The sequence below is a fragment of the Gopherus flavomarginatus genome, chromosome 9 (assembly GCF_025201925.1).
Source record: "Gopherus flavomarginatus isolate rGopFla2 chromosome 9, rGopFla2.mat.asm, whole genome shotgun sequence".
Classification (NCBI taxonomy): domain Eukaryota; kingdom Metazoa; phylum Chordata; order Testudines; family Testudinidae; genus Gopherus; species Gopherus flavomarginatus.
The window spans coordinates 56,703,828-56,718,271 of record NC_066625.1 but is presented as its reverse complement, the minus strand read 5'-3'; the positions used below and the strand labels follow the sequence as shown (position 1 = coordinate 56,718,271).

Below are 14,444 nucleotides of genomic sequence, written 5' to 3'. Positions count from 1 at the left end.
GGCCTGGCCCGTGCCCAGAAATACCTTGGGGCCCTGCTCCTCTGCGCCAGGCAAGCCAGATGTGGGCAGGCTGGCTCAACCAGGCAGGATCCAAGTGTGAAGGGGCTCAGTGTGGGGTGATCCAGGTGTGGGACAAGAGGGTTCTGTGTGGGACAATCTGTGTGCAGGCAGTTCAGTGGGGGGGGATCTGGATGCACAGACTCATTGGAGGGGGTTCTAGGTGAAGGTAGCTGGGGCTCAGCAGAGGGCTCTGGGTGTGAGGGTCTCAGTGGTGCTTGGTGGGGGTGGGGTTGGGTGCAGCTAATTGGGGGTTAGTGGTGTGAGGGCTCAGGGTGGTGCAGGGGGCTCATAAGAGTGGAGGTTTGAGTGCAGGGAGCTCAGTGGGAGGTGGTCTGGGTGCAGGGGGGCTCCAGATGCAGGAGTTGAGGTTCAGTGGGGTGAGGTTCCAGTATGGAGTGCTAGGCAAGTTCTGGGTGTACGAGGTGAGGCTTGGCAGGGTTATCTGGGTATGGGAGGTCCAGATGTGTGGGATTTGGGCAGATGGAGGAGCAGCTCCCCATACAGTGACCCCTCCCCCACAGCTGAGGAGTGATGGGGGCAGGAAGCAGGGGAGGATGCTGAGTTACCTGCAGCTGCATGAGATTTCTGGAAGTGGATATGACACAGCCCCAGCCACTCCTTGCAGGGGAAGAGGAAGTCCCGTCCTCTCCTGCCTCCAGCCCAGCCAGGACTAGCAGCTGATCCCAACTCAGGGTAGGAGCCACTGGCTGGGGTGTCACCTGCCCTGCGGTGATTTACCTCTCTGTTGACTGCTCCGGGTGCCTGAAACAATGTACCTGTGCTGCTAGGGAGTGGTGCATGACTGCTCTTGCAGCTTCCCTTTGCTTCCCTGTCAGAAAGTCATTTTTTTGCAAGGAAACAAAGAAATCTGCGGGGGACATGAATACGGCACACACAGAAATAGAAATATTCCACTAAGTATGAGAGAAGAGCTCAAAGAAGAATTTGATTGTTCAGTAACAACAGACATCATTAGAAAAGCACAAGAGCTTACAGAATGGATGCACTCACTAGTAATAGTAGAAAAAAAGGATAGAACACTACGATTATGCCTAGATACTAAGGAGTTTAAGAAATATATCAAAAGGGAGCACTTTCAGTTACCTATTAAGGAAAACATTTTGGCAGATATGGCTGGTGCAAAGTATTTTATTACTTTAGATGCACCATCTGGATTCTGGCAGATTCCCTTAGATGAGAGGATCTACAAATTATGCACTTTTATTATACCATATGGAAGATATTGCTTTCTTTGATTACTGTTTGGTCTAAAATCTGCTTCAGAAGCCTTTCATAAAACTATGTATAAAACTTGAGGGAACTGAAGGCACAAAAGTATATATACAGATGACATTCTCATCTGGGGCAGTACAATAGAGAAACATCATTGCAGGTTAAAAAGATCACTGGACAGGATTAGAACAGTAGGCCTGAAGCTAAATAAACAAAAATGTAAATTCAGGCTCAGATAAAATACCTATTTAAGAGAAAGGCTAACTGAACAAGGGGTATGTATTGATCCTAGCAGAATACAAGCTATAACAAATATGCAACATCCAGAAAATAAGGAGGGAGTACAGAAGTTCATAGGAATGGTTAATTTTGTTGGGGACGTCGCTGTGGCTCATTTGCCAGCAGACACCACTTCCCACAGCTCCCATTGGCCGGGAACAGAGAACCGCAGCCACTGGGAGCTGCAGGGTGCAGTGCCTGTGGACGGTCAACATCAGCAAAATGTCTCGCGGCCCGCAATCATATTACCTTGATGGGCTGCATGCGGCCTGCAGATTGCCCACCATTGCTCTAATGGATTCATGTCTTTCAAGATATGTCTGCACATTTATCACTGTGTCGCTCAGGGGTGTGAAAAAGACGCCCCCCTGAGCGACATAAGTTACAGTGACAGAAACGCCAGTGTGCACAGTGCTATGTTGGCCGGAGAGTGTCTCCCGCCGCAATAGCTACTTCTACTCACCGGGGGTGGTTTAATTATGTCCACAGGAGAGCTCTCTCCCATCGTCATAGAGTGGCTACATGGGAGCTCTTACAGAAGCACAGCAGTACTGGTACAGCTGTGCCACTGTAAGCTCTCTATTGCAGACAAGGCCTCAGTCTTGGGCACTAGAGCAGACGCCCTCACATGGTTCCTTCTTCTAGAGGAGCTATGCTATTAAATGTTGTGATTAGTGTACAACATTCAGACAAAGGAAAAATCTATTTTACTTTTCTTTCCTCAAGTTTTAAAGGAAGGCAGTGGCCCAGCAGCTAAAAGGTAGAACTACCATTGTTCAGTCAGCAGGGAGAAGCATACAAGATAATTAGGTACCTGTGACTGTCAGTGTAAACACTGATGGATCCAAGAATGGTAATCTATGTGCTTGCTTTTGAGTTTGCTGGGAACTTTCACAGCTCACATTCTAAGACTCTGGACCCAGCAGGAAGCCTGCCACTGAGGTAATTAGGTTACACCTACTGCCCAATAATCAATTTCATATCCAAACAGGAAGTGAAAACACTCCCATTATAATAGCCATCTTAAAATTACAGAAAATACAGAGTTAGAGAACCCTCAACCTGTGATTAGGGAAATAGGTGAGTTGCAATCCACCAAGATGTATTTCTCCAGAGAATCCTTTCTCTGTAATTACAATGATCCCTTCTCCAAAGACAGCCATATTGGTGGGTTGCAGCTCTTGGAAACTTATACATTTCCCTGCAAAAAGAAGAGAAAAACCTGCTACAGGTTGTGAAAAACAAAATACAAAGAAAATACCTTAATTAATAAAAATATCAACAAATATATATTTATGTATGTGCTTGCAGATATGCACACATAAAATGCCTCCCCAAATGGCAAAATAAATAGACATTCTAAAATAAACAAACTCTATGAGGTGGAAACATTTGGTGCACCTAGCTTGGAAACAGATTTTGTAACACTAAAGTCAAATCTGAATCTGCTCTGGAGACCCAGATTAAGCAGTATTTCTTAGTAAATATGAGATGGGAACACCAGGTGGCTGATTCACATATCCTCCAGATGGACACAGTTTAAGGCTATGTGTCAGTTGAACTGTTTCTCACAGAATGCACCTTGACATAACACTGTATTTCCATGTCTGCCATGCTGTGGCAGTAGAGATAAATCACACAACAATTTAGAATTGTTCTCTTGGAGACCGCATAGCTTTCTGAATTGCTGTAAAAAGAAAAAAAGTTGTTTCTCAATGCCTCCTTAAGAGACAGCGAAGTGCCAGTTCTTTTGAAGTTGTTGTTAAAAAGCCATTACTTGATAAGGGCAATCTCTATAACTATTGTCCCATCTTGAATCCCTAATATCTGTGGAAAATCATCAAGAATGTTGTGGAAAAACAATTTAATACTGCTCCCTTCAGCACTTCGACCAGGAGGTGCAGACAACACATTTGCAGACCCTAGCAGGAACTGACAGTTTTGCACTTGAGTGGCTTTGCTCTGTCTTTCTACAAACTATGTTGATGATACTCAACCCAGAAAAGACTAAAGTGAATTTTACATATGAGGGAATTAAGCAGAGGAATCGGTGGAAATTATACCAGCTTTCCAGATTGCAAAGAAGAGTCCATGGCTTGTTTCTCGTATTTATAACCTACGGATTTTGCTGGGTTCCTGGCACCTGCTGGAGTCACAGATACCAACAATTGTCAAGTGTGCTTATCATGTGTATTTGGGAAGGAGGTTATGTCTTTTTCTTTTGGATGCAGTTTCACCACAGTATCTATGCCTCTTACAAGCAACCACTTTTGCTAACTCCCATGAGCGGTTGCTCTTGGCACGTTTTACTGTATATAAAAGACACTAGTAAAGCACTCATATACCACATTGATAAGTACGGGATAGGTTAGATCAGTGGTTTTCAACTTTTTCATTTGTGGACCCCTAAAAAATTATTGAGGTGTGGACCTCTTTGGAAAGCTTAGACATAGACTGAAGACCTCTACGGTCCGCAGACCTTAGGATGAAAACCACTGCGTTAGATGGATAGAAAAAAATACCTTATTAGAAAACAGTCAATTTATATACATTGCAACATTTGCTATAGGAAATCTATTTATATGACACTCATTGGAATAACTGTATTTGAATGTTCTATTTTTTTCTCTCTTTTTTTTTTTTACATTCCGTATTAAAAAAAGTCAGCATTACTATCAATAGTACATCTTATTTTTGATGCCTGACTTTTTATGTTCTTAGTTCTGTGAGAATTTTCAAATCTGTCTTAAAATATTACATTTCAGATGACATTGTAAACCAGAAGAATATTTATATTAATATTAAAAACTTTTATAAAACATACCACTTCTTCATCTGAAAGCTCTCGTCCTTGGATGCTGCTATTTTCTCTCACTGCTTGTTGGTGTTTTTTCCCCTTAATGTGGCTAAAAAGATACACCTCTGAGGAAATCTGGAATGAGAACAAATGACGATTAGGGCCCTGCCAAATTCACAGTCCATTTTCGTAAATGTCAGGGTCATAGCGTTTTAAAAATCTTGAATTTCACAGTTTCAGATATTTAAATCTTAAATGTCATGGTATTGTAACAAAAAAAACCCTTATGACAGAGGTTTCAAACTGTAGTCTGCAAGGTCAGGTTGTCGGTGGATAGTTTTCTCTAAGGTGCACAGCTAGGCGGCTGCACACAAGAGAAGGAATTAGTGTGGAGCCACGCAGGGGGTAGGTGGGAGGGGGCAGTGGGGTGAGAAGAGGGGGTGGGAGGAATCTGGGATGTACAGGGCTGCAGAAGCCAGAGCAAGAGGTGACTTTCCCCAGCTCCAGGGCTGCGGCTGCCAGGGAGAGCCAGCACTCTTTCCCAGCCTCAGCTCTGTGACTGCTGTGGTGGGGGAAATATCACTCTCCTTCCCAGCCCCAGCTTGGGGGCTGCTGCGGCAGGGGAGAGAGGGCACATCCATTGCATTAGAAAGATAAGACTACTGATATTAAAATATGAGTTGTGTGCTTTTATTTGTAGAACAAAAGAACGTTAATTATTAAAGTTTTATTTATATAGTGTTTTTTATCCAAACTGCTTTACAATAGTTAGTTAAACAGTACAAACAACATTTGGAAAGATCATTAAGGGGTCTGCCAAGACCTTCAGCAATTTTTAAGTGGTCAGTGAAAAAAAAAGTTTGAGACACATTGCCTTAAGACTCAGCATTTCTCAGACTGGGGTCCTGACCCAAAAGGGAGTCACAAAGCTATTGTAGGTGGGGGTTCCAGTATTGCCACCTTTACTTCTGCACTGCTTCTAGTAGAGACTGGCATAGTGGAGGACTCTAAGCTGTTTATTCTTGCTCTAAGCAAGTTTATTCCAAAAAATGGTGTAAATGCCTGTACACTATTTGAAATAATTCTGTTTGGACATGAGGTATGATACAAATGTTCTAGGGACAGCACAAGAGGGTGACAATACCAACTTTGTCTGGTGTAGCGGAGGCTTGGAAATACAAACTGGAATTCAGCTAATAAGTTAAGAGCAATGCTCATGTTTAGCCCACATATGAATCACAGACATTGCACTCTACTAAGCAGTAGCAAGATCCAAGGTACTGAGAGTAAGAACCACGTGTCTCTCTCTGATACGTAAACCAACACAGGGCATCCAGCCACTGAACTATTTCTGTGCTTATAGTGTTGTTGTAGCCAGCACTGTAGTCAGTCCCAGGATATTAGAGAGAGAAGGTGGATGAAGTAATATCTTTTATCAGACCAATTTCTTTTGGTGAAAGAGACATGCTTTTGAGCTACACAGAGCTCTTGACCTGAAGAAGAGCTCTGAGTAGGTTGAAAGTGTTTCTTTTTCACCAACAGAAGTTGGTCCAATAGAATACATTACCTCACCCACCTTGTCTCTGGGTTATAGTCCACAGAAACTATGCAAGCCTCCCTGGTAACATACATGCAGAGACTACTCCATAGCCATGTGTACAATCATGAACACCTGTTTACTTTGTCAGAAAGAAGGGTTCTTGTAAATGTCAATACCACACCTCTTAATCTTCAAGCTTGCCAGTGAATGACACAAGCAATTAATATTGGCAAATAATTAAAATATGGAACATCTATGTTTCATTTTATGTTGTGTCATAATTGACCCATTACAATGGTTTTAAGTATAAAACCTGTTTTAAGGGTATTTTCTCACTGCATGAATAAAATAAACCGATTTTAAACAAAAACTTGGAAAAACAAATTCCATCGTATGCAATCAGAAGGAAGACCTATTTGTACTGTCAGCGGGGTTTGAACTCTGGACCATGAAATCTCCCGCATAGACCTCAACCCCTAGAACTGTTATCCTCTATTTAGATCTACCTATAGAGAGGGAATTGATATACACTTTGCCAGCAAGTTGCACAATTATCTGTTAAACAACAGCAAAATGATAGAGATCAAGAATCTTGGTTTCTATTCAGTTTCTGGGAAGGGCGTGTGGTATAGTGGCTAGAATAGTGATTAGAATAGTGGTTGTTTAGAGACAGGATAGATGAGCACATATATCTGGCACATTCATTCTGACAGGCAGTGTGGCTAAGTGGACAAGACTTAGGTCTACGATATGATAAAAACTGGGGGTTTATTCTCAACTCTCTCTGAAGTGACCTTATAAAATCTTTCAGTGAACTTATTTATAAAATGAAGAAATGATGCTTGACTGACTTCTTGGGTAGGTTATGAAGCCCCTGCTCAATGATAAGGAGTCTACAGTAGACAGAAAAATCAACAGCAATCAGTACAGGGGAGACCAGACCTCCTAGCTCCAGCTCAGTGAACGGTGCCCTAGGCTACATGATTCTCTGTCCCTGTTTCTGGGACATTGCCTGACTTGGCAGTGCAACGGAACAACAACCTAATGCAACTGCAATGCCAAAGATCCCACAAAATCTGCTAAATTTCAGAGCTCTAATCATTACTCTGTTCACAAAAGCGAGGAAGCAGGGGGAGAATGGTGGGGCAGTACTCCATTTACAATATATTCATGCCTACAAACCACAACAAAACTGGTAGATTGAAACCTTAGCTAGGCCCATTACTTTTGATAGCATTCCTTCAATCCAACTTACCAAAACATTGCATAATGAACACTGCTTTTTTCGTTCATATGGTGTAAGTTTAGGTGCATAATCAGTATTAGCATGTCTCCCACTGCTTAATTCAGCTGCCTTTTCTTTCCTCTGTTCAATTTGTTCCATGTGTCTCCGAATGCTTTCATCATGCTAAATAAAACAACAAATGGTAAAGAACATCAAGTAAAAATAAACAGAAATGAATAATGTTGAGAAACACCAAGGTTTATTAAGTACTGTCTAGTTCTAGATGATGAAAAGTTAAATTGAAACTTATGTACAATACCTTCCAAAATGCCAAAAAGGATGCAACAGGCTGTATCACCACATGCATTTTAAGTGTGTTACTCTTTATTGATATAATTTAAAATATTAACACTATACTGTTATTTATGTAGATTCACATCACTTCATCATCTTTTGTACATCTAGTCCAATGGTTTTTGGTTGCATTTAGTTTCTGAGCTCATGTTGTATTTTTTCCACAGGAAGAACTCTGAGACAGAATCCAATCAGTTCAACTTGCAGTACCATACAGATATTACTGGTGTAATCGTGCTTGGTCTGATGAACTGAAAGCAACATGGCATCAATTAAAAAGGTATAAATGATTTATTATTAATATTTAGATTGTAATAGGGATTACAGTCTCTAGACCCTTTCAAACAATGCTTTATCAACCACAAGAAGGATGGCACAAAATCTGTATATTACCTAATACCAGAAATTAGCTTATAAACATCAACTGTATGAGAAAGAATGGCATTTCACAATAGGAGCATGTGTAGCGAGAGTGCTTCTTAATTAATGGGATCAACAGTAGAGAATTCCTTAGAGATGGAAGAACAGTCTGTTTTTTTAAATTATACGACTGTATAGATCTACTGCAATGGACCCCAGATCCTGATAGAGACTACTAGGTAATCCTATCATGCTATTATTACTACTAATATTCTGTGACTTTGATAAAGGTTTTATTTTCTCAGTTCACCAGAACTTGAAAAATAGCACTTAGTACTTTGGAAATCTTTAGGCCTCTCAAAATAGAATAGATATGTTCAAACTTCTTATCATTTGGTCTTTGGTTCTTCATAAGGTAGGAGTTTCACAAGCTGTGTTGCAATACTGCAGCATCCTACCTAACATTCCCAATTCTACAACTGACTCCACATGACTGGATCCTTATGCTTCTGAAGAGATCCAGTGAAACTGACAGACCTCTGAGTGGATCTAGTTGCAGGACTGGGACCATATTCTATGCAGTGAAGAGGAAGGAACATGCCATACTTCCATTACTGATACTTGAGAAGACACATAAAATGGCATAATTTCCCACGTCCTTTTCTATGTAACCCTAGTTTGTAGACTATTTTCACCAAACTGTACATATCAGTTTTAATTTTTTTTAACCAAGACTTTTATTTTGTAAGAATTTCATTTTAATAGTATGATTAGAAATTCAAAATTATTTTGACTTTCTTCAAAAGTACAAAATAATTTAGACCTAACTTTGATCCCACACTTGGTTTACACTAATTAATTCCATTGACTTCTATGGCATTATTTCTGATTTACAGTGTCAATGAGAGCAAAATCAGACCCATCTTCATAAGTCAGATGTCTAGCTAAAACACCTGAACTACAGTAGCAAAATTCAGAGTATGATATGGCTCTACTGTAATGACTTCGCTAAATAAAATGTACTTAAAATAATTTTGTGGAAATTCTATTTTAAATAGAAATGTATTTTCAGTTAGAAAGACTATTACTCCCTTTATACCTTCAGCTGAATCTTTTTCTGTAACTCCTCCATTGCTTCTTGTTGAGCTGCAGTGAGAGCTGCCAGCCTCTCCTCTCGATCTCTACCAAAGGAGAACATGTATTAAAGCAGAAGTGGTAAAGGTATGAAGTATACATTTATAGTTATAATATATATTTGAGACGGGGAAAGAAACAAGAGAAGGCGTTAACTGCCATTTAAGATAAAAGTAGCTCAGGAGGAAGATAAAAGTAGTTCAGCAGAAACTAGATTAATTACTGAAAATAACAGATGCATTTAATCTTGATGGTCTCATAACAGCAGACACCACTCCAGTCCAATTCAGAGTAGGTATAGATGACATGGTGGTAAAAAACACTAATGAATGTGATGTCCTGTCTACACTAGCACTTCCACTGTCGCTACCCCTTGTGAAGAGACAACAGGGAGTAATACACTAGTGACTTTCCCCAAAACGTGTAGTGCAGACAAGGCCAATCAGATTAACACAACAGTTGGGGGAAATGCTTGAGATAGAAAATGATGATGGCTAAAGGTCTGATCACAGCAGCTTTCTAAAGTTCTACAAATTAAGCTTTACTGCTGTTTTTGCTGTTTCGTATATACTCTTGATCAAAGCAATAAGAAGTAAGTGCATATTGTAAATAAAGGAATTTACAAGACAACTGCTAGCCAGAGGACTGAACTTACTAGCCATATAATGACATGTAAGATGCATGAAAGACCCACAAGCAAGTCCCATGCGCAAAGACTTGGTGAACCTACCTTTCCCACTGAGAAGAAATAAAAGGTGCTATCTCTAAACGCTACTAGGTGACCCCATCTTTAGTCTCAGTCTCTGGCTAGTGAGTGTTAATGCATTTGAAGTCACTTTTGCTTCCATCTGCATGCAAGAAGGCGATGCTTACTGATGCAAGGGAATGAAAGGTTTCTTGTACTCTACATCTCCCCTGCTTTTTTTCTTTTTGGCCTGCAGCCCCATGAATATTCCAGTGCTTTTCTCTGGTACTGATGATTGTAAAAACTATCAGCAACACTGTAAAAGTGACATGATTCTCAACAGTTTCACTGCTCCCTGCAGGGTTCTGAATAGTTAAGTGAAATTGTCCAGTCTTAAGTTCACTCTGCTGCTGCTTCTTTGGAAAGCCAAGAGCAAGAGCACAGGCACTTGAGCTAACAATCTAGAAGACAGTGCCTCATCAGTTCATATTTGGAAAATTATCTTTGAAACCATAAGTATTAGAAACTTTGTTCTTTTAGAACAAAGCTTAAATTCTGCAGAAATTGATTATTAAGGTCACAATTCAGCAGGGCAAATTTCTGACTTGCCAATAGCAAGTCAGAAAATGGAATTTTCAAATCCTAATTATAAATTAGAATACAGTTGGCTGCTGTTACTGTTTGTATAAAGAGAAGAAGCCTGGGTAGGGGCCAAAAGAGGTCATGGAAGCACAATGCATGCAGCTTTGGCTATACTCAGCAATGAAGGCACTTAAATCCATTATGCATCTAATACATTGATACACACAATACAAAACCTATCGAATCAATTCTAGTAACTGCACATTTCATGTACTTGAACCAAGGACCTAGGCACAACTACAGCTAACTGAGGGATGCTACATAGAATAGAAATAAAACAAAGGTCCAAGGATGTCCAGACTGGGTTGAAGGAAATATGTTGCACACCAAGAGGTGAGCATTTGTTTCTGGACTTATCCCCTTTCTTATAGGTTGAACCCAAATGCTTTCATAAAAATTTCAAAGCTCACTCTTGCCCTGCTGAGTAGCAGGACAAAGTGAAATGCCCTGGAGATGGTGGAGAGAGACAAGGTGGGTGAGGTGATATCTTTTATTGGACCAACTTCTGCTGGTGAGAGAGACAAGCTTTCGACCTACACAGAACTCTTCTTCACGTCTGGGAAAGATACTCAGAGTGTCACAACTAAATACAAGATGGAATAGATTATTTAGCGTAAGTACAGGTCTGTTGCATCTTAGGCGGGGGTTCCATTCCGCGGTTATCGCGTAAAGCAAAAACCGCGTATAGTCAAAACTCCAAGCCCTTTAATTCCCGCCCACAGCTCTGGGGATGGGGCGGGGGGGGCATTTATAGGGCTCTGCCAGGCTTCCCTCTGCTGTGAGGAGCCCCGTGGAGCCCTTTAAATGCCCCCCCATCCCGCCACCAGAGCTGTGGGCAGGATTTAAAGGGCTCTGCCAGGTTTCCCGCTGCAAGGAGCTCGGTGGAGCCCTTTAAATGCCCCCCGGTTCCGCCGCCGGAGCTGAGGGCAGGATTTAAAGGGCTCCACGGGGCTTCCCACTGCGGTGGGGAGCGCGGAGGAGCCCTTTAAATCCTGCCCGCAGCTTTGGCAGCCAGCCTGGGGCCGGCATTTAAAGGGCCTGGAGCTCCACCGTGGCTTAAGCCTCAGGCCCTTTAGTTCACCCCAGGGGCTACCAGCCACCTCTGCAGCTGGGAGTCCCCTGGGTGATTTAAAGGCCCTGGGACTCCAAGCCACAGCTGGTGTCCCAGGACCTTTAAATCTTGAAGCCACGTCTCTTCTACTTGAGGCCACGCCCCCTCCCGGACTCCAGGCCTTTCAGCATAAAGCTGAAATCACGCATGTTAAATGTGTGTAAGTTGCGAGAGACCTGTAGTTAACACATAGTTTTAAGACTTGTCTACACTTGAAATATTACAGCAGTATGGCTGCAGTTGCCCCACTGTAGCATTTTAAGTGCAGACACTGCCTATGCTGACAGAAGAGGTTCCCAGGCTCATCTTTTGAAAGCGTTGTTCAGTTTTTCTTTGAGGATGACTGAGAGATCAATTACAGAGTGATTGCTTTGTGAAAAGTGTTCAACCACAGGTAATATGGTATTTTTGTCTTTTATCATTTTTGTGAGAGCCCAAATGAGAGCATAATGATTGTATTGTTTTACCCACACAGTTTTTATTGGGGGATTTAGTGCATTGGATGAGGTACACCACATGTTGTGATAGGCATGTGTAGGACCCATTTATCTTGACAGGTGTATTGTGGAGGGTGTTGATCATCGTAACAATGGAGATATGGCTGCAGGTTTTGCATCTGTTGTTCTAGCAAGGTCTGGTACCACTTTGAGTTGGTATGTCTGCGTGGAGTTTGCTTCTGATGGAGAGGTTGGAGGTTGTTTGAAGGCCAGAAGAGGAGGTTCTGGAGAGATTTCTTTCACAATATGGCCCCATCAAATGTGGGTTGCAATTGTCTGATGATGCCCCACAAGGGTTTCAGTGTGGGGTGGTAGATGACATCTAGAGGTGTACAGTTGGAGAGGGAAGCCATACAGGAAACAGACTGAACAGAGATATTGGATTTATGGCTTATTACAACAACCACTATCCCCAAGTTCCCTCCCCCTTTCCTCTCTATGACAGAAGGGTTGTTAATAGGCCACTTCATCTTGGTTTCTTGAAATGTGTGTTAACCATTTACGCTAAACAATCTGCTCCATCTTCTATTTAACTATGACACTGAATACATTTCCTAGACTTGAAGAAGAGTGCTATGTAAGCTCAAATCTTTGTCTCTCTCTCCAACAGAAGTTAATAAAACATATTACCTCATTCACTTTGTCTCTCTGATATTCTGGGACAAACACAGCTACACCACTGCATACAATATATTTTATGAGAGCATTCAAGGTGAAATAACCTGTTAGCTGCTGGAGCAGCCCTGGAGGACTTGAATCTCCTCTGAAGTTCAGTGCTTTGAAGGACTTGTAAGACTCTCAGCAAAACAGTCAGTCATTCCAAAAAGGTAGTGGCAAACCTTCTTATGTAAATAATTTTGAATTATTGAAAGGGTAATTGATTTTAGTTGGTCTTCCTAGATCTTGACAGCTCAGAGTGTTACTTAAAGAAATATCACATTCAACGCTAACAAGATCAACCCCAATCAGACATGGTCATGGTAATCTGAAACCAACATCTTCCTGCTGTTTTGGGGGCATTCCTGTTTTTGAATGTGCCTGCCACATTCTCTAATGAGAAAAATTAAACAACAGATATTCTGAAATAAAAATAATGTGAACAGCAAAAGTAGAAAGGGAAAAATTATTAAAGAAAAATGAAAAGTAAAATATTAAGAAGTACTTTACTGAATAAGCTAGTTCTGGTGAAGGCTTGCATAAACCCAAATTTAAAAAATAAAAAAGCACAGAAAATATAGGAATACAGGCAGGGAGAACAAGGCTCACAGTGAATACTAGGCACAATCGTTCTTTCAGAAAATGTAAGTGAACTCCTCCAATTGCCATGGGGGGGAAAGGATATGACGATGAGACAAATTATGTATTTTATGTACTATCTCCCTGAGGTACATAAGCAATACCTGCACTTTAGTCTTTTAGAACATCTTGATTTTGGCTTTAAAGAACTCCTGACTCACACTACACAACCAAAGAACACAATGTCCAAAACGGATTATGCAACAGAACTTATTTTAGAGAACATATTTGTTTTCTTCCTCTATGTGACATCAAAATTAAGACAAAGATAACACTATGGCTTTTGAATCAATATTTTAATGTAGATAAAAATTCCTAAGACTCAATCCCCTTACATACAAAACATAAATATTACTCCTTGCATAGCTTATTGGTCCATATGTAAAACATATTTGTATATCATTATGCTCAGCAATACAGTTGTATGATTACTATTGACAGAAGTGGAATTTTTCATATTATGGATGTAATCTCTTTGGAATATAAAATGCTCAGAAATTGCATCTAAAGCCTTACTGGGAATCAAGCTAATGAACCATGAGAGCACAGGGTCTCTTCATAGGCACTTTTACATACACTACCCCTTTCATAAGAAGGCTTTAATCACCCCCAGATGCACAAAATGAGTGGATTTTGAAGAAAAGTTAAGTAGATATTCCAAAATGACCCATTCCATTCTGTTTTAAGTCTTTTAGTATAAGATTCAAGTATTTCTAGCAGCAAAATAACGAGCCACATCCTTGGGTCCCACTGAACTATACCAGAATCCAAGAGGGAGGGTGGCAAAGTCAAACTAACTCCCCTGAACCATGGCAGCAGGACTCATGTTTGGACTGATTTATGTTAGAGAAACCTTTGGACTACTCTAACATATGCCAGGTGCAGTGCCCCCTAAAGGCCATTCTATCAGTCCAAATCACCGGACTGCAAAACGCTGTGGCCACACCTCTTCCCATCCCAAGGGAGGAGAACGAGGAATGGATGGCATAGAGTTGGTATGCTGGCTCTATGCCACCAGAGAATTCCTCTAAGTAAAGGTTCCTCTATTTACTAGCAGCTCTTTTAGGGCAGTTTTCTGCCCACTTTCTACCATGGAAATGGGCAAAGGGGACAGAATAGGATTTGACCCTCTGTATTTTCTCTAGCTTAAAATAACCCTTTTGAATAGCATGCAATTAATAAAGCCTGGAGCCACACACTGAACTAATAAGAATAAAACAAAATATTAAAT

At 41.0% G+C, this 14,444-nt stretch overlaps 1 protein-coding gene across 7 annotated transcripts in view; it reads right to left on the bottom strand.

Moving 5' to 3' along the window:
• The window catches only part of SCAPER (S-phase cyclin A associated protein in the ER), a 357,501-nt gene that overhangs the window by 227,859 nt on the left and 115,198 nt on the right, over window positions 1-14,444 (bottom strand). For all 7 annotated transcript variants that reach the window (XM_050966970.1, XM_050966969.1, XM_050966973.1 and 4 more), the window contains 3 exons: window positions 8,948-9,029; window positions 7,165-7,317; window positions 4,397-4,504 (listed from right to left, as the gene is read on the bottom strand). In XM_050966970.1, coding sequence (XP_050822927.1) covers window positions 4,397-4,504; window positions 7,165-7,317; window positions 8,948-9,029 — 343 coding nt within the window. The remainder of the gene's footprint in view (window positions 1-4,396; window positions 4,505-7,164; window positions 7,318-8,947; window positions 9,030-14,444) is intronic.